The 19,157-nt window shown below is 28.2% G+C and overlaps 4 protein-coding genes across 4 annotated transcripts; 3 read left to right on the top strand and 1 right to left on the bottom strand.

Annotated features, from left to right (window-relative positions):
* Positions 1–1,120: 1,120 nt before the first annotated feature.
* Positions 1,121–3,854, top strand: MKS88_001141 (GDP-fructose:GMP antiporter; the record flags this gene model as incomplete). Its single annotated transcript, XM_067219800.1, has 4 exons — positions 1,121–1,811; positions 2,153–2,353; positions 2,818–3,022; positions 3,713–3,854. 4 exons carry the CDS (start codon positions 1,121–1,123, stop codon positions 3,852–3,854), a joined length of 1,239 nt encoding a protein of 412 aa, XP_067075070.1.
* A 1,826-nt stretch (positions 3,855–5,680) lies between these two features.
* MKS88_001140 (uncharacterized protein) lies at positions 5,681–11,566 on the top strand (the record flags this gene model as incomplete). Its single annotated transcript, XM_067219799.1, has 1 exon — positions 5,681–11,566. The coding sequence occupies one exon, from the start codon at positions 5,681–5,683 to the stop codon at positions 11,564–11,566; it is 5,886 nt and encodes a 1,961-aa protein (XP_067075069.1).
* Positions 11,567–12,497: 931 nt separating this feature from the next.
* Positions 12,498–14,523, bottom strand: MKS88_001139 (ribosomal protein L12; the record flags this gene model as incomplete). Its single annotated transcript, XM_067219798.1, has 5 exons — positions 12,498–12,521; positions 12,701–12,738; positions 13,119–13,220; positions 13,608–13,646; positions 13,812–14,523. The coding sequence occupies 5 exons, from the start codon at positions 14,521–14,523 to the stop codon at positions 12,498–12,500; spliced, it is 915 nt and encodes a 304-aa protein (XP_067075068.1).
* A 2,446-nt stretch (positions 14,524–16,969) lies between these two features.
* MKS88_001138 (eukaryotic peptide chain release factor subunit 1) lies at positions 16,970–19,157 on the top strand (the record flags this gene model as incomplete). Its single annotated transcript, XM_067219797.1, has 3 exons — positions 16,970–17,046; positions 17,514–17,668; positions 18,103–19,157. The coding sequence occupies 3 exons, from the start codon at positions 16,970–16,972 to the stop codon at positions 19,155–19,157; spliced, it is 1,287 nt and encodes a 428-aa protein (XP_067075067.1).

The raw sequence follows: 19,157 nt of genomic DNA, 5'->3' as shown, positions 1-19,157 counted from the left end.
TTTGTCCTTTTACTTAAGTGCTCTTTAACAGCGAAACGAATAAAACTATCATTCATTGTGTAGAATTGTTTGGTTTCATAAAAAAAAAAAAGAATTCCTACGCGAAAGTGCATGTGACTACTTTGGCAAAGTAAACTATTATAGGGCAAAAAAAAGGAAAAACAAAAACAAAAAGCAAAAGCAAAAACAAAAATAAAAAGCAAAAGCAAACGCAAAGAAAAAGAAAAAGAAAAAGAAAAAAAGTGCATTCCGTATTACCCTTGTAATATTAACGATAACTGGAGTCACTCATGAAGCAGGCTTCGTCAAAATTATGCATATTGTACCTACATCCCTGTGTACATTTATATATATAAATAAATATATATACATATATATGTATATATACGTGCACGGATGAACGTGTGCACATTTATACGTGCAAATGCTCACATTTGTATACAGCAACGTAATTACTTTTACATGAACAGTTCAGCTTATTGCTACATTTGTGCTGACGTTTTCGATCCGCTTGAATTGTCGGTTATACGAACAAATTTTCATCATGTGTAAATGAGGAAATAGTAAGTCATAGTGAGGTAAAAATAAAGGTAAGATCAAAACCTTCTGCAGGGCAGCAAGCATATGTTTGAAGAAATTTTACGTTTTAGGGAAAATTTTATTCTTTATATGTAGCTGTATTTTATTTCATTTCATTTTATTTCATTTTATTTGGCCGCCTTTTATTTTACTGAATATTTTGTCATTATTTATTTTTTTATTTCGTTTTATTGCATTGCATTGCATTTCATTTTTTTTTTTTTTTTTCTTTGCATTCTTATTAAATAAAAATGATGTAGATAGCAAGTGCGGAAAACCATAAGCAGTTGAATATTTTTGGAATAAAAAATTTTTTAAACACATATATTTGTAGTTACGCGCGAGCAGGGGGAACAGTAGCAATAAGCAAATTTGCATGTTTGCATGTGTGTATGTGTATTTGTTTATTTCTTTATTTGTGTGTAAACATAGATACTTATATATGTACATGTGTATGTATGCACAAGCACTAGGTATACACACGTAGACATATTTAATGTGTACAAAGTAAAAACCTTTTTTGTTACACCATTTCGAAAAAATGGGTAAAAGCGATCTTGCCGTATTATTTTCAATAGGTATGTACCTCCTGTCGTCAATAACATCAGTTTTCGTAAATAAATATGTGTTAATGGATGATGTTATTGATACAGTTTTATTAATATTGTTACAACACTTATCATGTTTACTTTTTTTATTTTTATTTAAAAAATATTTGACAAAATTACAAAATGATAATAATACAGAAGGGGAAAATTTTTCGTTATATGAAGGAATAAAACATATGTGGTTATTAATAATATCATTTAATTTTACTTTAATTTTGGGGAATATTTGTTTAAAATATACAAATATATCATCTTATCAGCTAGCTAGATCTATGACACTACCATTTAATTTTTTTTTTTCTTATTTTTATTTTAAACAAATTAAATTTAATATCTTAATGATATGTTCATGCATTCTTGTTTCCATCGGATTTTTCATTTTCTCAATAGACGCCGTAAACACCAACTACAGATCCGTCTTATATGGTTCGCCTACAACGAATGCATGGGTGAACTGTCCAATACATTGCCATATGCTCCTGCACATTCATGCAATACGTGAATACAGTGGCGTGCCCATACATGAGTATAACTACATGAACACGCACATAAATACATATGTGCATGCAACTGATAAAACACTGGAGCGTGACGAGAACAATTTCTTTAGACTAAATGAGTGCAGTAAATTCCATGAAGAACTCATCTTCCACTAAAAAAATGATTTTATATATCGCAGTTTTAAACGTTGTACAATGCAAACGTTTTCTTTGTAAAAAATATTTGCGCATTATGGACTCTTTGCGAGAATTCTTTTTTCTCTTTTAAGCCATTTTTTTTTTTCTGTTTTTCGTTCTTCGCGCATATATCTGTTTGTTTTTCTGCCTTTTACGTATATTTTTACAATTTTACATTTATACTCATGTACATGTACATGTACATGTACATATATATATATATATATATATATATATATATATATGCAAATTTTTTTTTTTTTTTTTTTTTTCCATTTCATCTTGTAGGCACAACTGTTTCCATAATACAAGCCATACACCTCAACTTATTAAAACAAAAATTACTGATATACAAAAATAAAATGATTATGCTACGTTACAACTTGATATATTCATCTATCATTTTGTTCATTTACCTGACCATAACAAGAGACATTTTTGCTGTGTTTAATCTGAACTACCGAGCTGCCTTTTTTCTCTTCCTATCTTGTAAGTTTTTTTAAAAAAAAAAAAGGAAAGAAGGAAAAGGAAAAAACGGAAAAGGAAAAAACGGAAAAGGAAAAAGCGAAAAAGGAAAAAACGAAAAAGGAAAAAGCGAAAAAGGAAAAAGCGAAAAAGGAAAAAGCGAAAAAGGAAAAAGCGAAAAACAGAAAAAAGGAGAAACAGAAAAAAGGAAAAAAAGAACAAAAAAAAAAAAACGGGGCGATGGAAAAAAAAAATGCAAAAAGCTAGGTCAATTGAAAAGGTGGAACATATACATACATTCATACGTACATAGGTACATATATATATATATATATATGTATATATATATTTATATATATATATATATATATACACGGGCGTACACTTATACGCACAGTACACATCCGTGCATCCATACGTATATATCTCTGTATGCGTGAGGCCAACGGTTTTATAGTTTTTCCCATGTACGTGTTTTTTTTTCCTAGGTGTATCAGCAATATGCGTAACGTTTTCCTCCTTTTTGTGTATTTATTATACGGACAATGTTGTTTATAATATGTTCGGGAACGTTAAATCCACCATGCAAACATTTCTAAGCAAATATTATAACTCGGAGCACTTGAACTTATATACTATGATAGGAATAATATTCACTACACTAGGATCTTTTATATATACATATTCTTGCGAGTACACCAAAAAAAAAAAAAAAGAATTAAAAAAAAAAAAAAAATCTACATAAACTGTGTACAATTTACTATCAATTTTGAACAGTATACCTTTAGAATACTGTGCATATATATGTACATATAAGTACACATATATGAATATTTGTTTTGTTTTTTCTTTTTTTCTCTTATTATTTAATTTTTTCCCACTTTAATCACATATACACATATATATATGTATGCATATCTATATATATATATTGTTTATATATATATTATTTATATATGTATTATTTATATATGTATTATTTATATATGTATTATTTATATATGTATTATTTATATATGTATTATTTATATATGTATTATTTATATATGTATTATTTATATATGTATTATTTATATATATATATATATATATATATATATATATATATGTGTATATGTATATATATGATGTCATGTCACAATTACAATATAATACTGTACTTCTTTTTATACAACATTTCACCTTGTTTTTTCACCTTATTTATTTTAATTATTTTCTTTATTTTAATTATTCAATTAATTTTAATTTATTTATTTTTATTTATTTTATTTATTTTTATTTATTTTATTTATTTTATTTATTTTTATTTATTTTTATTTATTTTTTTTTATGTGTAAGTTTTATGATAACAACATTTTTGTAATAAAATAATGTTTTGAATAGGGACAAAAAAAAAAAAGATAAAAAGCTGAATGAACAGATGAATGAACAGATGAATGAAAAGTTGAATGAAAAGTTGAATGAAAAGTTGAATGAAAAGTTGAATGAAAAGTTGAATGAAAAAATAATAGAAAATAAAAATTGAACAAAGAGTGAAACAAAAAGTAAAAAAAGGTTAAAGAATGAACTGAAAGAAAAACACAATAAGAGAAAAAAAATCTCGATTTATTAATTTATTTTTATTATTTTTCAATATTCTCTTTTTTTTCTTTTTTTGATTTGTCCAAGAAAAAAATAAAAGAATAATGACAAGTTCAAAAACACATTTTAACTAACAATTTTGTTATACATAAATACGTTTATACGTAAATACGTTTATACGTAAATACGTAAATACGTAAATACGTTTATACATAAATACGTTTATACGTAAATACGTTTATACATAAATACGTTTATACGTAAATACGTTTATACATAAATACGTTTATACGTAAATACGTTTATACGTAAATACGTTTATACATAAATACATTTATACGTAAATACGTTTATACATAAATACATTTATACATAAATACATTTATACATAAATACATTTATACATAAATACATTTATACATAAATACATTTATACATTTATACATATATATATATATATATATGTACTTTTATATTACTACTCTTCCAATCTTTAATTTTTGTTTACATATTATTTAGCAGTATATATATATAATACATACGTACCTGTTAAATCTTGAATAGTTTACGCTTCTCAAAAAAATGTACACAATATATTACAAATAACATATATACAAATTGTAGTAAACATACTGCTATGCTAGTGATTTATACGTACTACTATGCGTATAGTTATCCCCCTTTTTTTTTTTCTTTTCTTTTCTTTTTTTCTTTTTTTTTTTTTTTGTGTAAAAAGCGTTAAGCATCTTGAACAAAGCAACAATTTTGTTATTTACAATGTGAAATTTTTCTTATTCTAAAAAAAAAAATAATAAAACAGAAAAAAATATGCTGCATATCTATATACATATATATAAATAAACATATGTATATATGTACGTATGTATAAATGAACAAACATACTCTTACATACGTACATTGTGATGTAAAGTCACTTAACCTTGTTATATCCCCCCGAATGAAATAGCCACGGTAAATGAAAGTTTCCTTAACATGTGCAGGTGAAACATCAGTTATAGTAGTTATATGTTTATGCATTTTTATATTCTTATATTTCTCACTCATTATTTTTTTTTATGCGTACTTTAATTTAATATTATTACCTCACTTTAACTTTTTTTTTACATATGCGCCCTTCTATATACATATATATATATATATATATATATTTACAAATACATTCACACATATATACAGGTAATATATATATTCACGCGTATAAGTACACATATTATTCCTATGCTTATTTACATATGTGTATATATTTTTGTTGACATATTTTAAATTGAAATAATCTATATTTTTAAAAAAAATTTTGCTTTTATTTTATTGCATTATTAATCCTTCATTTTCGTTCTTTATCAATTGCCTTCGTCGCGTCCGTTTTATTACTTATTTTTCATCATCTTATCACCATCTTTTTGAAAGCTATTTTAATGAATGATTAGTAGATCATAATTTAAAAAATTGCAAAGGAAGAGAATAACATAACGCAATGAATTAAGTACATCTTTTCGACCTCGTCTTATTTCATTTCCTATTCCTCTTACGATTCCTGTTACGAGTCCTATTAATATTCCAATTTCTATTCCATCACCTATTCCTCATCATATTCCTATTCCTGTTATTCCTTCTGTACCTCTTTCTCTGCCACTTCCAATAGGTGTGTATTGCTTGCCTTCCCCTCCGAACCCACCAACAGATTAAAAGTGCCCTACATACAGACATATATATATATATATATATGTGTGTGTAAAAAAAAAAAAAAAAATGAACACATACAGAAATAATAATGGGCAATTTCAAGAATATTCGATGAATGATGATTCCAGTGTAAACATATTTTTAAACAATTCGGATGTAACAAGTAATGATATGAGGACAAGTAGGGAAACACTTATGAATTATGAACGAAGTAATAATTTTGCAAATAATGGTAATACCATTCAATTTATGAAGAAAGCAAGAAATAATAACATGCATAATAATAATATGCATAATAATAATATGCATAATAATAATATGCATAATAATAATATGCATAATAATAATGTGCATAATAATAATATGCATAATAATAATATGCATAATAATAGTATGCATAATAATAATATACATAGTAATAATATACTCAATAATATTACACATAATAATATACCCAACAATATTACACATAATAATATACTCAACAATATTACACAAAATAATGTACTCAGTAATAATGCACATAACAACAATGAACTTAATCATAATATACATAACAATAATGTACATTTTGAAAAGAGTAATAATAGTATGCACAAAAAATTAAACTTAATGAATGCGAATTATATGAATGAACAGAATGATCATACAAATTTTGGTATGAAAAATTATAATATAAGGACAAAAGAAGAAGAAAATATTTTACCAAATAACATAAATGGAGTGTTTCAAAAAAATAATATGAACATGTCAGGCGAAAATAATTACTTCGGTAACCCATATTTAAAAAATTTTAACTATGGAATATCTGATGAGAGTAGCTTCAACGGCAGGGTTGGAGGGAATGATGTAGGTAATATCGCAGCTAATTCCGCAGCTAATTCCGCAGCTAATTCCGCAGTTAATTCCGCAGCTAATTCCGCAGTTAATTGCGCAGTTAATTGCGCAGTTAATTCTGTAGGTAATATCAAGGGAAATATCGTAGGTAGAGTAACAAACAGTGTGTCAAGGGCCATGCCGAGCAATAGCTATCATAATAACAGAATAGGCGATACCTACAAATATGGGCTGAATGAAAATGTACATGAAGAGTTCTTAAATGCAAATATGAATAGTTTCTTTAACATGGATGGTAATAATAGTAACAGTAATAATAGGGAAAGGCATAATAACAGCAATGATGGAAGTAATAACAGTAACAGCTTGAGTGTTCATAAGAGTGAAAATAATAGCATTCATGGTAATAATAATATGAACAGCAAGAATATGAATTACTTAAATGAGCTAGGTAATATAAACAATCTACAAGTTTTAAACAATATGGGTGTGAATATAAATAATATATATGATGGTTTAAGCGCCATCAATGAGATGAATAACTTGAATCATTTAAACGATATGAATGATTTAAATAATATTGGTAACTGTAGAAATGTGGACGATGTAAATAGTTTACGCAATTTTAGCAATGTGAACCACGTGAACAACCTGGTCAATACGAGTGGCATAAACAATATGAACAACCTGACCAATGCAAATGGTATGAACCGCATGGACAACATGAATCGGTTAAATACCTTGGGTGATATGAGCAATATGCATAATAACACCATAAATGATATTAACGTTTTAAATAGAATAGAAAATGCAGTAGGAAATAAAAATTTAAGGGATGTAAACAAAATAAATGAACATATAAATAAAAGTAATAGTTTTAACTCAATAAATCATATGTACACTTTTAATAACAACACGAGCATGAGTAATTCAAACCCATCTATGCAGAACTTGAATTGTATTCATTCAAATGCAGCATCATGTGTTCGTAATTTAAAAAACGACAGTGAGTATGGTAAGTTAGTGAGTAACGAAAATGTAAGCATTGTTGATGGTAACAGCATGCACACCGGTGTAAGTAATAAAGGCATGACTGGCTATATGACCAGCAGTATAATTAACAGCGGCATGGTTAACGGTGTAAAACACGTGGGAAAGTCAAACAGCTACAATAATTTAAGTAGTGTAGGCGGGTTCAGCAATATTCAAAATATAAACAGCATGAACAGTACAAACAATATGGTAGGAACAAGTCATGTAAACAACAATATGAGTAGTACTAATAGCACAAAGAATATTATGAATGCAGGCAGTTTTCATCAGTTAGGTAGTAATACTAAGTATGGCTCTTTCTACATGAATGACTACTTGCCTAACAATGATAGAATTAATAATTCGAAATTATCATATAACATTAATGGTAATAGTATTAATAATAATTGTAATAATAATGTGTTTAGTAACACTACCCCCCCTGAGGGTTGTAGTAACAATGGAAGCATTAGCATTAACAATAGCATAAAAAGTAATGTGCATAGTAATAATAATAATAATAATAATAATTTTAATTATTATTATTATAGTAACAGTCATAGTAATAGCAATAGTAACTGCAGTAGCAGTAGTAGTAATAGTAATATCCGAAATAAGAGCATAAAAAACTCGTACATAAAAAGTAAAATGAATTTTCCGACAGTGTCAAATAGCACAGTTATGAATCCGCAAATGATTCATAGTACACACCCAAGTATAACTTATGAAAACAACAAAATTACTCAAGAGGTTAGTGGAAGGAACAGTGGGAACGATATCAGTAATTCAAACTTCAACGGAAATGGAAGCAGTAGTATGAACATTAGCACGTGCGTTAACATTGGAGGCTGTGTCAACAGTTGTAGTAATAAGAACACTCTACCGAATGAACTACCATACAGTCATTCGTTATATAGTGATCATCGTAGCAAATTGATGTTAGGGAAGAATAGCAGTTATGATCAGAATAATACTTTCAAGCAGAACAATATTGTAGAGAATATTAATAGAAACATTAATATGATGAACAGTTATGCCATTGATAGCAGCGTCCCATATAATCATAATAGCAATATGTTTAACAATAAAAATTGCGCAGACTCAAATATTTTATTAGGTGATATTGATAGTAGTATTTATGATGAAAACAAGATAAAGAGTAATAACATGAGTGGTATTGCAAAACCCCCTTCTTACATGAACAGTAGTAATAACATGTTGAACTACAGCAGTAATAATATAAGTAACGATGTTCACAATGTTAGTAATGGCGTTCATAATATTAGGAATAATATTAATTGTAATAGTAACATCAAAGTTAACACCGGGGAGGGAATGAGTTGTAATAACATCCTTATGAACGCATGTGTTGATTATATACCCCCTATCACTAAGGAAGAATTAAACAAAAGTGAGTATTATTCGAAAGCGTATTACATGAACCAAATGCATCAGTATCAGCCCCAGGCAAATCCCCCCTCTCATCCATCACATCTTCCGAATTTGCAACAGCACTTGCATATACCTGTACAACCGCATGCACATGCTCCTCCCTTTCAGAATAATTATGATTCCTTGCATGATGATGGCAATGCTTACATACATGCAATGAACAAGTTAGAGAAAAATAAAACAAAAGGAAACCATCTCTATGCAGAAGAGAAAAAAAAGAAAGAAAGTAATGATGAAATAAAGAGGACAGTGGAAAATGAGAGAAATAGGACGAGTAACATAAAAAGTTTGAGTGAGGGTAATCCCAATTTTAATTATTATAACGGCTTGGAAAATTTAGACGATTTAAACAGCATGGAAATTCTGAACAGTGTAGGCAACTTGAACAACCTGAACGTGGGCAGTCTAAGTAACAATGGTAGTAATTATTTTTATGACCCCACTACAAGACAATATGTGTTGGGCTACCCTAATGTTCCCAATACATCAAATGCAAATGAATTGATGAATAGCAGTCCGATATATTACAAGCGGGAAAAAAATTTTCACAGCGTGAACAACCTGAACAACGTGCATAATATTCATAACTTACAGAGTAATATAAATTCAAGGAGCAATAAGGAAAATCTCAATTTGCAGGAGGGACGGCTTTCCAACTATAACTACAATAATAATAGCAATATTACATTAAATAAAGACATAATAGAAATGATACTAAGGAATAATAAAAATTCCTTGGATAAAAGTTTTAATGAAAATATAAATCTAGCATACACGAATTACTTAATGAATGTCAGTTCATCCTATTTAAGGAAAAAATCATTAGAAGAAAAAAAAAATATTAGCAACAAGGGGCATCATGGTAGTAGGGGTAAATACAATTCAGGTAATAAAGGGGGTACTATGAATGTAAAGGGGAATAAAAGTAAGAGTAAACAGAAGCATAATGCCAAGGGTGGGGGAGTTGAAAAGGTGAGCCAGTCGAAAGAGGTGAAGAAGAGTGAATTGGTTGAGTTAGACATAAATGATGTGGTTGAGGTAAAGGTGGCTGAACCGAGTGAGAGTAGGAAGACTAAACTAGGGGGAGAAGAAACGCATGAACAGAGTGAAGCACTATTAAGTGAGCTCCATGAAACAGGTCCTGTTGAAGGAAAAGAGACAGAAGCAGCAGAAGCAGAAACAGAAACAGAAGCGATATCAGTATCAGTAGCAGTTGATGGGGGGGTAGAAGCAGATGGAGAAACACAGACCAAGGTAGAGGAGGAGAATCTTTGCACCCCCGTGGATGCTAAGGACTTGGGGGAAGTAATGCCGGTGAAAAGGGAACATTCAAAGAGAGGAAGAAAAAAAAAAATCAAAAGTTTTGATTGTAAAACGGTAAAAACGGAATTAAGAAATGATTGTAAGGAGGTTAAACGTAAAGGAAGAAAAAGGAAAATATATTTTGATCCATATATTAACATTGTAAAGGATAAAGAAAGGACTACAAGAGAAAATATGCAGAAAATGGTATTAAAAGAATCGTATGAAATGAAGGAGGAGTTGGAAAAATTGAATAACGAAATGATACTATATTATAATCAAATAAAAAATAATGATGGTATTCTTTGTGATCAGAATAATTTTGCTAATCATAGTATAAAGAATGTATTATATTTTTTAAAATGTAAATTAAATAATTTTAATGTAAAAAATTCATTAAACAGTCATTCAGAAATTAATGTGCTTATCAATAATTTTTTATATGTTCTGAGGATAATAAATAAGCATAAAAAAATTTTAGAAAATATATATAGTTTTAATTTCAATACTGTGAATGAATTGGCAGTAAGAAACTATTTTGAGAAGCATTTTCCCTTTGTGAAATGTTACAGGCCTACTTACGAAATAATGGACCAAGTGAAAGTGGAAGAGATGGATGAAGAATTTTTAAAAAATAACAATAGCATTGTAAATGGTAACAATAGCAATAATTATAGTAATGACGGAATTTGTTTATTTAAAGACAAGGTAAAAAAAAACTATGATAAGAAAAAATTGGGAAAATTGTCGGCTAGCACATACGGGAGTAGTGCACGGCCGATTACCGATATGCATAGTAACAACAGCAGCAACGTTAGCAGCAGTAGTAGCAATGATGATGATGATAATGTTAAATGTAAAGAAATAATTTGCAAAAGTGAAAATTTTAAAAATATTCCTTATAATAGTAACACACTGCAAGATAATATAACAAATGGCGTTAATGGGGAAAATTTTTCATTCTTAAATTATGGCACTGCAATATACTCAAATGGTAACAAAATAGTAGAAATGGAGGAAAATCACCTTAACAGTCATAATATTGACAACATGATGGAGGAAAATCACCTTAACAGTCATAATAATGACAACATGATGGAGGAAAATCACCTTAACAGTCATAATATTGACAACATGATGGAGGAAAATCGCCATAACAGTCATAATATTGACAACATGATGGAGGAAAATCACCTTAACAGTCATAATATTGACAACATGATGGAGGAAAATCGCCATAACAGTCATAATTTTGACAACATGATGGAGGAAAATCGCCTTAACAATCATAATTTTGATAACATTAAGGAGCGTAATAACTCCAGCTGAATGGAGGAAAAATATGTGAAAAATATGGACATATAAAATATAATAAAAAAAAAAAAATAAATAATAGCTTTTTTTAAAAAATATAGTATTGTCGAAGATAATTCAAATGAGAGAAGGGAAAAATGGATGGAAAAAAATAAAATAGAAGAGAATAGTAACATTACGAATAATGTAACCGTACCCAAGTGAATGACAAGTTTGATAGAACATAAAAGAGTAATCAAAGGTGAAAAAAAAGAAAGGAACATATAAAAGAAGCTAAACAAGTATGTTGTAGTGCTGTAAAATGAGATATATAAAGTGAAAGAGAAGAATGTTAACTGACAAGGCTCACTAAGAGTGTTAAACATTGTCATGTACATATAAAAAAAAAATGTGTTTAAAAAGGATCAAGAAAGAAGATAAATTCGAATAATGTAACGGTAAATGGATATGAAGATAAACGGAAAAGAGTACAAAGGGTAACAACGAATGGTCCTTGTAAAGGTGTAGTGTAGAGGTTGGTCTTATGCAAAAAAAAAAAAAATTAAATATTAAATAAAAATGTAAATTCACATTTATATTAAAAATTAAAATCAAATCCATATTTGCTTTATATTTAATTTAAACTTAAATTCAACATGAATTTAATTTAGTTTGATTTGGTTTAATGTGATTTACTGTAATGTCGTTTTATTTAATTTGACGTATACTTAATTTAATGCAATTCAGTTCAATTCAATTCAATTCAAATATTATGTAATTTTAGTTCAAATAATGCTACACTTGGAGTAACGCAATAAACAAGGCACTTACGTAAAGCCAGCGGTTTAAGTTTATAACAATTTTTTAAAAATTACTTTTAATAAATTTATTTTTAATGAAATTATTTTTAATGAAATTATTTTTAATAAAATTATTTTTAATAAAATTATTATTTTTTTTTTTTTTATCACAACTCATCATCGCTACCTTCCTATTAATGTCATAAAAAAAAAAAAAAAAAAAAAAAAAAAAAAAAAAAATTCGTTGCAACCTTGAATTATTTTTAAATGTCTTGAAATTTATTGGAGCTATTTGAAGTTGTGTGTCAAGTGAAAGAGTGTAAAAAGGCTACTACAAAAGCGAAAGGGATGAAGTGAACATAAAACATACAGTTTGAGCATGCATGTACGAGGTATTACTCACATCGACTACAAAAGGACAAAAAAACAAAAAAAAAAAAAAAAAAGCTACTGTTTAAACACGCACACATAAATAATGAAAGAAGTCTATTTTGTGAGAACACCGTGTGATGATGTCTTAAGGAAATAAAAAAAAATAAAGGGAAAAACGTGTGTAACGTATAAAAATAGAGAAGAAATACGTCGTATGAACAGTGCACATTTTTTGCCTTTTTTTCTTCGTAAATGCGACGTTTTTGCAATGACAAAATGAACTTTTTTCAATTAACCCCACTAGTGTCCGTTGTGTACGTATGTAGACCTTTATGTAGTACGTTTGTAGCACGTACGTAGTATGTATGTGTTTATAAGAGTATGTACGCCCGCATGAATTCTATATGCACGCGCACCTTTGTAAATATTAGGAGCTGCCACAAATGCCGAAGCAAAATCTGTAGCAAAAGCTGTAGCAAAAGCTGTAGCAAAATCTGTAGCAAAAGCTGTAACAAAATCTGTAGCAAAATATGTTGCATATTTTAAAACTTCACAAACAGATACTTTTAATGGTATGTTTTTTTTAAGTTAATTTTTAATAAAAAATTGTTTTATTTATTTTATTTATCTTCTTTTTTTTCCTTATTTTCCTTATTTTATATATTTTCTTTAATTTCTTTTACGCACTCCTACATGCATATGTACAAACACATTTATGCATGTTTATTAATTGTAGTTTTTTAAATCCTGAAAAACAGCATTTAGCGATGAGCAAAAGAGAACACACCAGACTCGCGTATGCAGTACGTACATACATATAATGCACACATATGTGTGTATTTTATTTTATTTTTTTCCTTTTTAAAATAAAAACAATTACCGTTAATCTAAAATAATTGTTGCACCCAATTCTTCAAACCTCTTTTTCATTTCCTCTGCTTTTTCTGCCGGGACGTCTTAAAAAAAAAAAAAAGGGAAAGATATGTAAAGAGAAGTGAAGCCGTATGATGAGAAGCGGAATGTAGCTGCACGATGAAAAGCAAAGCAGAATGATATGAAGCAAAGCGATGCAGAACGATGATAAGCTGAACAACGCAATGGTAACTCACTCTTCTGGATGTAGAAGGGGGCGCTTTCAACCATGTCCTTCGCTTCCTTCAATCCGACGTTGGTAATTTTTCGTATCTCTTTAATTGTGTTAATCTTATTTTTAACATCGAACTGCTCAAGCTTAATGTTGAATGTGCTTTTTGTCTTTTTTTTTTCTTCTTTTTTTGTCCCTCCTGTTGGATCTTTTTCCAGTTTTGTAGTATCCATATTCATATGTTCACTGTTACTTCCCGTATAGACACTACTGTTGTTATTATTATTATTATTATTATTATTCATATTTATTTGGCTATTATTTAAAGGGGGAAAATGTGTTGCTCCAAAAAAATTAGAAGGGTGTGGAAATGGATTTCTATGAACAAGATAAGAATTATTAAAATTTTTATTGCCCTCTAACTTTTCTTGACAAATATCACAAAGATCTGCTGCTTCTATTAAAGTTAAATTCAAAATTTCATCAACTAGTTTTAATACTTTTTTAGATGGTTTTCTTTTTTTTAAATCTATATCCTCTTCATTCTCATTTGTATTGTTACCACTAACATCTTTTATCTTATCAAAAATATTGAAGCTACTACTATAATATTTTTTAAAAATTATTTTACTACTTCTTTTGCATTTGTCAACAGAAGAAATGCTGTTACATCCAATCACATCGTAAAGGTTGACTATGCTGAAATATTTCCTCATAGGGAATTTACTTTTTTTCATTGCTTTTTTACGTTCTCTAAGTGCGCACTCGCACACTCGCACACATACATAAACGGACACACATACACACGTACACACATACACACGTACATACATACACACGTACACACATACACACGTACATACATACACACGTACATACATACATACATATATACATATATACCTATGTATGTGGAAATTTAGAAAAGGTTTGCCCCCCTTTAGAAGAACTAAAATAGTAATTCTGATTGGCTTGCTACATTTGTAGGTACTTGCACAAGTGTACTCACATAATATGAACGGCCACCCACTCTCACACTATTCATTATTTAAAAAAATTTTTTTTTTTCGAGCTATTTTAGTATGTTTAATACTTGGTGTATTTTATGTATACATTATGTTATTTATTATATGTAAATATTATACGTACATACATATGTACGCATGTAAGTATGCATGTACATATTTAAGTATGTATGCACATATGTAAGTATGCATGTACATATTTAAGTATACATGTACATATGTAAGTATGTATGTACATATTTAAGTATGTATGCACATATGTAAGCATGTATGTACATATTTAAGTATGCATGTACATATTTAAGTATACATGTGCATATGTAAGTATGTATGTACATATTTAAGTATGTATGCACATATGTAAGCATGTATGTACGTATGTAAGCATGTACATATGTACAAATGGTATGTGTATATACCCCTAATGTTTTACGAACATACACTATATATTTTATTAGTACATCGTAACGCTTCTTAGTTTTTAAGTCTTTTGATAATTGTTTCTTAACATACAACAAAGTAAAAATGTCATAAAGAATTAAATAAAACAAATGTGGAAATATATTTATAAATGTATAATTTTTTATATATGTACATAGCATTATGTTATGTACATTTATGTATACATTATTTATACATATAACATGATTTTTTTTTTTATTTTTTTTTTTTTCTCTTTTTCACTACGTCGTTGTATACGCATATTATATATGAGTAATACTGTAACCTTCTTGAAAGATTAATTAGAAAACATAAAATAAATCTATTTATTCGTTCTACCTATTCATTTTTGCATTTCTTTTTTTTACTTCAAACGTTTTACTTTCTTTTTTTCTATTTCTTTAAAAAACGTAATGAGAAGTGAACAGTGAGTTGTATATAGCAAACAAATAAATAAAAAAATATAGCAAAATTTAGCAAAATATAGCAAAATATAGCAAAATAAGCAAAATATAGCAAAATATAGCAAAATATAGCAAAATATAGCAAAATATAGCAAAATAAGCAAAATAAGCAAAATATAGCAAAATAAGCAAAATAAGCAAAATAAGCAAAATATAGCAAAAAAACGCAAAATGAGATAAAGTAAATGTCAATAAAAGAATTAGCAAAAACGATTAAGAAAAACGCGAAATAGCATTGAAAAAACTTAAAACAAAAACATTGAAATGAATTAAAAAAAAAAAAAAAGAAATCAAAGTTTTAAGCTATAGCAAAAGCTAAACTGAAGTTAAAGCGAACCGCCTCATAAAAGTACAGCAATAATAAAAATGAGAAAAGAACAAAATTTATAAAAAGTCAACAAATGGGGCATAGTTAAAATCATAATTATTTATAAATCTTATATCAAGATGTAATTATTTTACACCCATATATATATATATATATATATATATATGTATATGTATATGTATATGTATATGTATATGTATATGTATATGTATATGTATATGTATATGTATATGTATATGTATATGTATATGTATATGTATATATATATGTATATGTATATATATATGTATATGTATATATATACGTAAAAATATAAAATGTACTTGAAGATTTAATGTCATTTATTGAAAGGAAAATAGCTTGTATGAAGATGTGAACTGTTTCAAAATATAGAGAAAAATAGATTTTATTTTTATCCTATATTATTTATTTTTTAAATATAGAAATTATATATGCAGCTACATGGAGCTATGTGCAGCTATATAGAGCTGTGTGCAGCTGTATAGAGCTATGTGTATCTATGTGTGCTATTTAAACACCTATATGCCATAAGAGTTACAAAGCTCTTCTTTTTTTTAAACCCATAAATTCTTGTTTATTTTTTTATGATAAACTGTATGCCATTATTATCATTTCGTTTATTTTCCGGTTGCATTTTTTTTTCCCCCCCCCCTCTTCCATCCCCCATTTAAATAATTAATTTATTATTATTATTGTTACACAGTCGTGCTACTGAGTAGCAGTAATGTTACGTGGTAGTAATTATAATTAATAGTGATATCATTTTTATATAAACATCAATTTGCGTTCCCATTATTTACTATTCACTCTATTTTTTATATTAACACCATATATAGCATTTACACTATTTTCATATTGACTCTGTTTAATATTAAAAAGTGTATACCTGAACAGATCTGGAACAATGGAAGAGGATCGTGATGCCAATGTAGAGCAGTGGAAAATAAAGAGACTGATAAAAAAATTAGAGAATGCGAAAGGGTATAGGACAATATTTAAATGAACAACTTTATGACTACGTAACGTTATGAGTGATGATATGTGGAAACTGTTATGAAGCTTGACCACAGCTTGTTTAGAGCTCTCTTAGAGCTTGTTTAAAGCATGTTTAAAGCATTTGTTAAGCTTATTTTTAGCTTTTTATATTGCATTTAGAGCAGTTACGTAGGCTCGCCGTGTAACCATATATATGAATATATATATATGTACATGCATACACGCACGTGTGTCCGTGCAACAAGTAGGAGTTACTGTTGCTCTACCTTTTTACATGCCCAGTATTAGTTACTCTTAGAAGCTCCTTTTCATATATGTGATATATCTTGCAATTGTTTGTACATCCATATTTCACCATCGATTCATCAGCACGTACAGTGCTGTTATGTTTTATTTTGTATTTGTTTTATTTAAAAATTTTTTTTTTTTTCCCCTTCACTTTTGCTTTAAAGAAATGGAACGAGTATGATAAGCTTAATTATAAAAAACAAGGATGAAGTTTCACGCATAAATAAAATGCTGGCTGACGAACTGGGAACTGCGTCCAATATTAAAAGCAGGGTTAACAGATTAAGTGTGTTGTCGGCTATTACGTCCACGCAGCAAAGTAAGGAAACAATTGGCGAAAAATAAGCGGAAAATAAGTGAAAAATAAGTGAAAAATTGGCAAAAAATTGACTATATATAACTGTACAAATTAACGTTAAAATGCAAATCGGTTTGGTACTTGTCCGCATATGTGTGTATGCGCGCAAAAAAATTTTACCTGACCAGTGCATGTAAATGCGCGCGCATTTGCAATATCGTTACTTTATTTTGTTATTTTGTTATTTATTTTGTTATTGATATTTATTTTGTTATTTTGTTATTGTTATTTATTTTGTTATTTTGTTATTGATATTTATTTTGTTATTTTGTTATTGTTATTTATTTTGTTATTTTGTTATTGATATTTATTTTGTTATTTTGTTATTGTTATTTATTTTGTTATTTTGTTAATTTTTTTTTTTTTTTTTTTGATTACTCCCCTTACCCGTGCAGAGTTAAAGCTATATAGCAAGACTCCACCTAAAGGACTAGTCGTGTACTGCGGAACAGTCATAACAGAAGATGGGAAAGAGAAAAAGATGTCCATAGACTTCGAGCCATTCAGACCAATAAATACGAGTTTATATTTATGTGATAATAAATTTCACGTTGAAGCTTTAAAAGAGTTATTAGAGAGTGATGATAAATTTGGGTTTATAATAGTAGATGGTAATGGAGCATTGTTTGGAACAATTCAAGGGAATACAAGAGAAGTAATAAGAAGATTTACAGTAGATTTACCAAAAAAACATGGTAGAGGAGGTCAAAGTGCATTACGTTTTGCACGTTTACGATTAGAAAAAAGACATAACTATGTAAGGAAAGTGGCTGAAGTAGCTACATCTGTATTTATAACAAATGATAAAGTAAATGTTACAGGGATTGTATTAGCAGGTAGTGCAGATTTTAAAAATGATTTATTACATAGTGATATGTTTGACCAAAGATTATTTGCAAAAGTAATAAAAATTGTTGATATATCGTATGGAGGTGATAATGGATTTAATCAAGCTATTGAGCTAAGTGCAGAAGCTTTACAAAATGTTAAGTTTATCCAGGAAAAAAAATTAATAGGAAAATTTTTTGAAGAAATAGCACAAGATACTGGAAAAGTTGTGTATGGAATAGAAGATACTCTAAAAGCATTAGAAATAGGTGCAGTTGAGTTATTAATTCTTTATGAAGGGTTGGATATTATTAGGCTGACTACAAAAAATAGCGTTACAAATCAGACAAAAACTATTCATATATCACCACATGATGAAAAACAAGAATCTTTATATAAAGAAAATAATGTAGAATTAGAAGTGGTTGAAAAAATATCGTTAACTGATTGGGTTATAAACAATTATAAAAAGTATGGGGCTTCCTTAGATTTTGTTACAAATAAATCACAAGAAGGGGCTCAGTTTCAGAAGGGGTTTGGTGGGTTTGGAGGAATGCTTAGGTATAAGTTAGACCTCAATTTGTATGATGAAGATGTGGAAAGTGATGTCAAGCTGTTTTGA

The sequence above is a fragment of the Plasmodium brasilianum genome, chromosome 4 (genome assembly GCF_023973825.1).
Source record: "Plasmodium brasilianum strain Bolivian I chromosome 4, whole genome shotgun sequence".
In the NCBI taxonomy this organism is placed as follows: Eukaryota; Apicomplexa; class Aconoidasida; order Haemosporida; family Plasmodiidae; genus Plasmodium; species Plasmodium brasilianum.
This window is presented reverse-complemented; position numbering and strand designations above follow the sequence as displayed.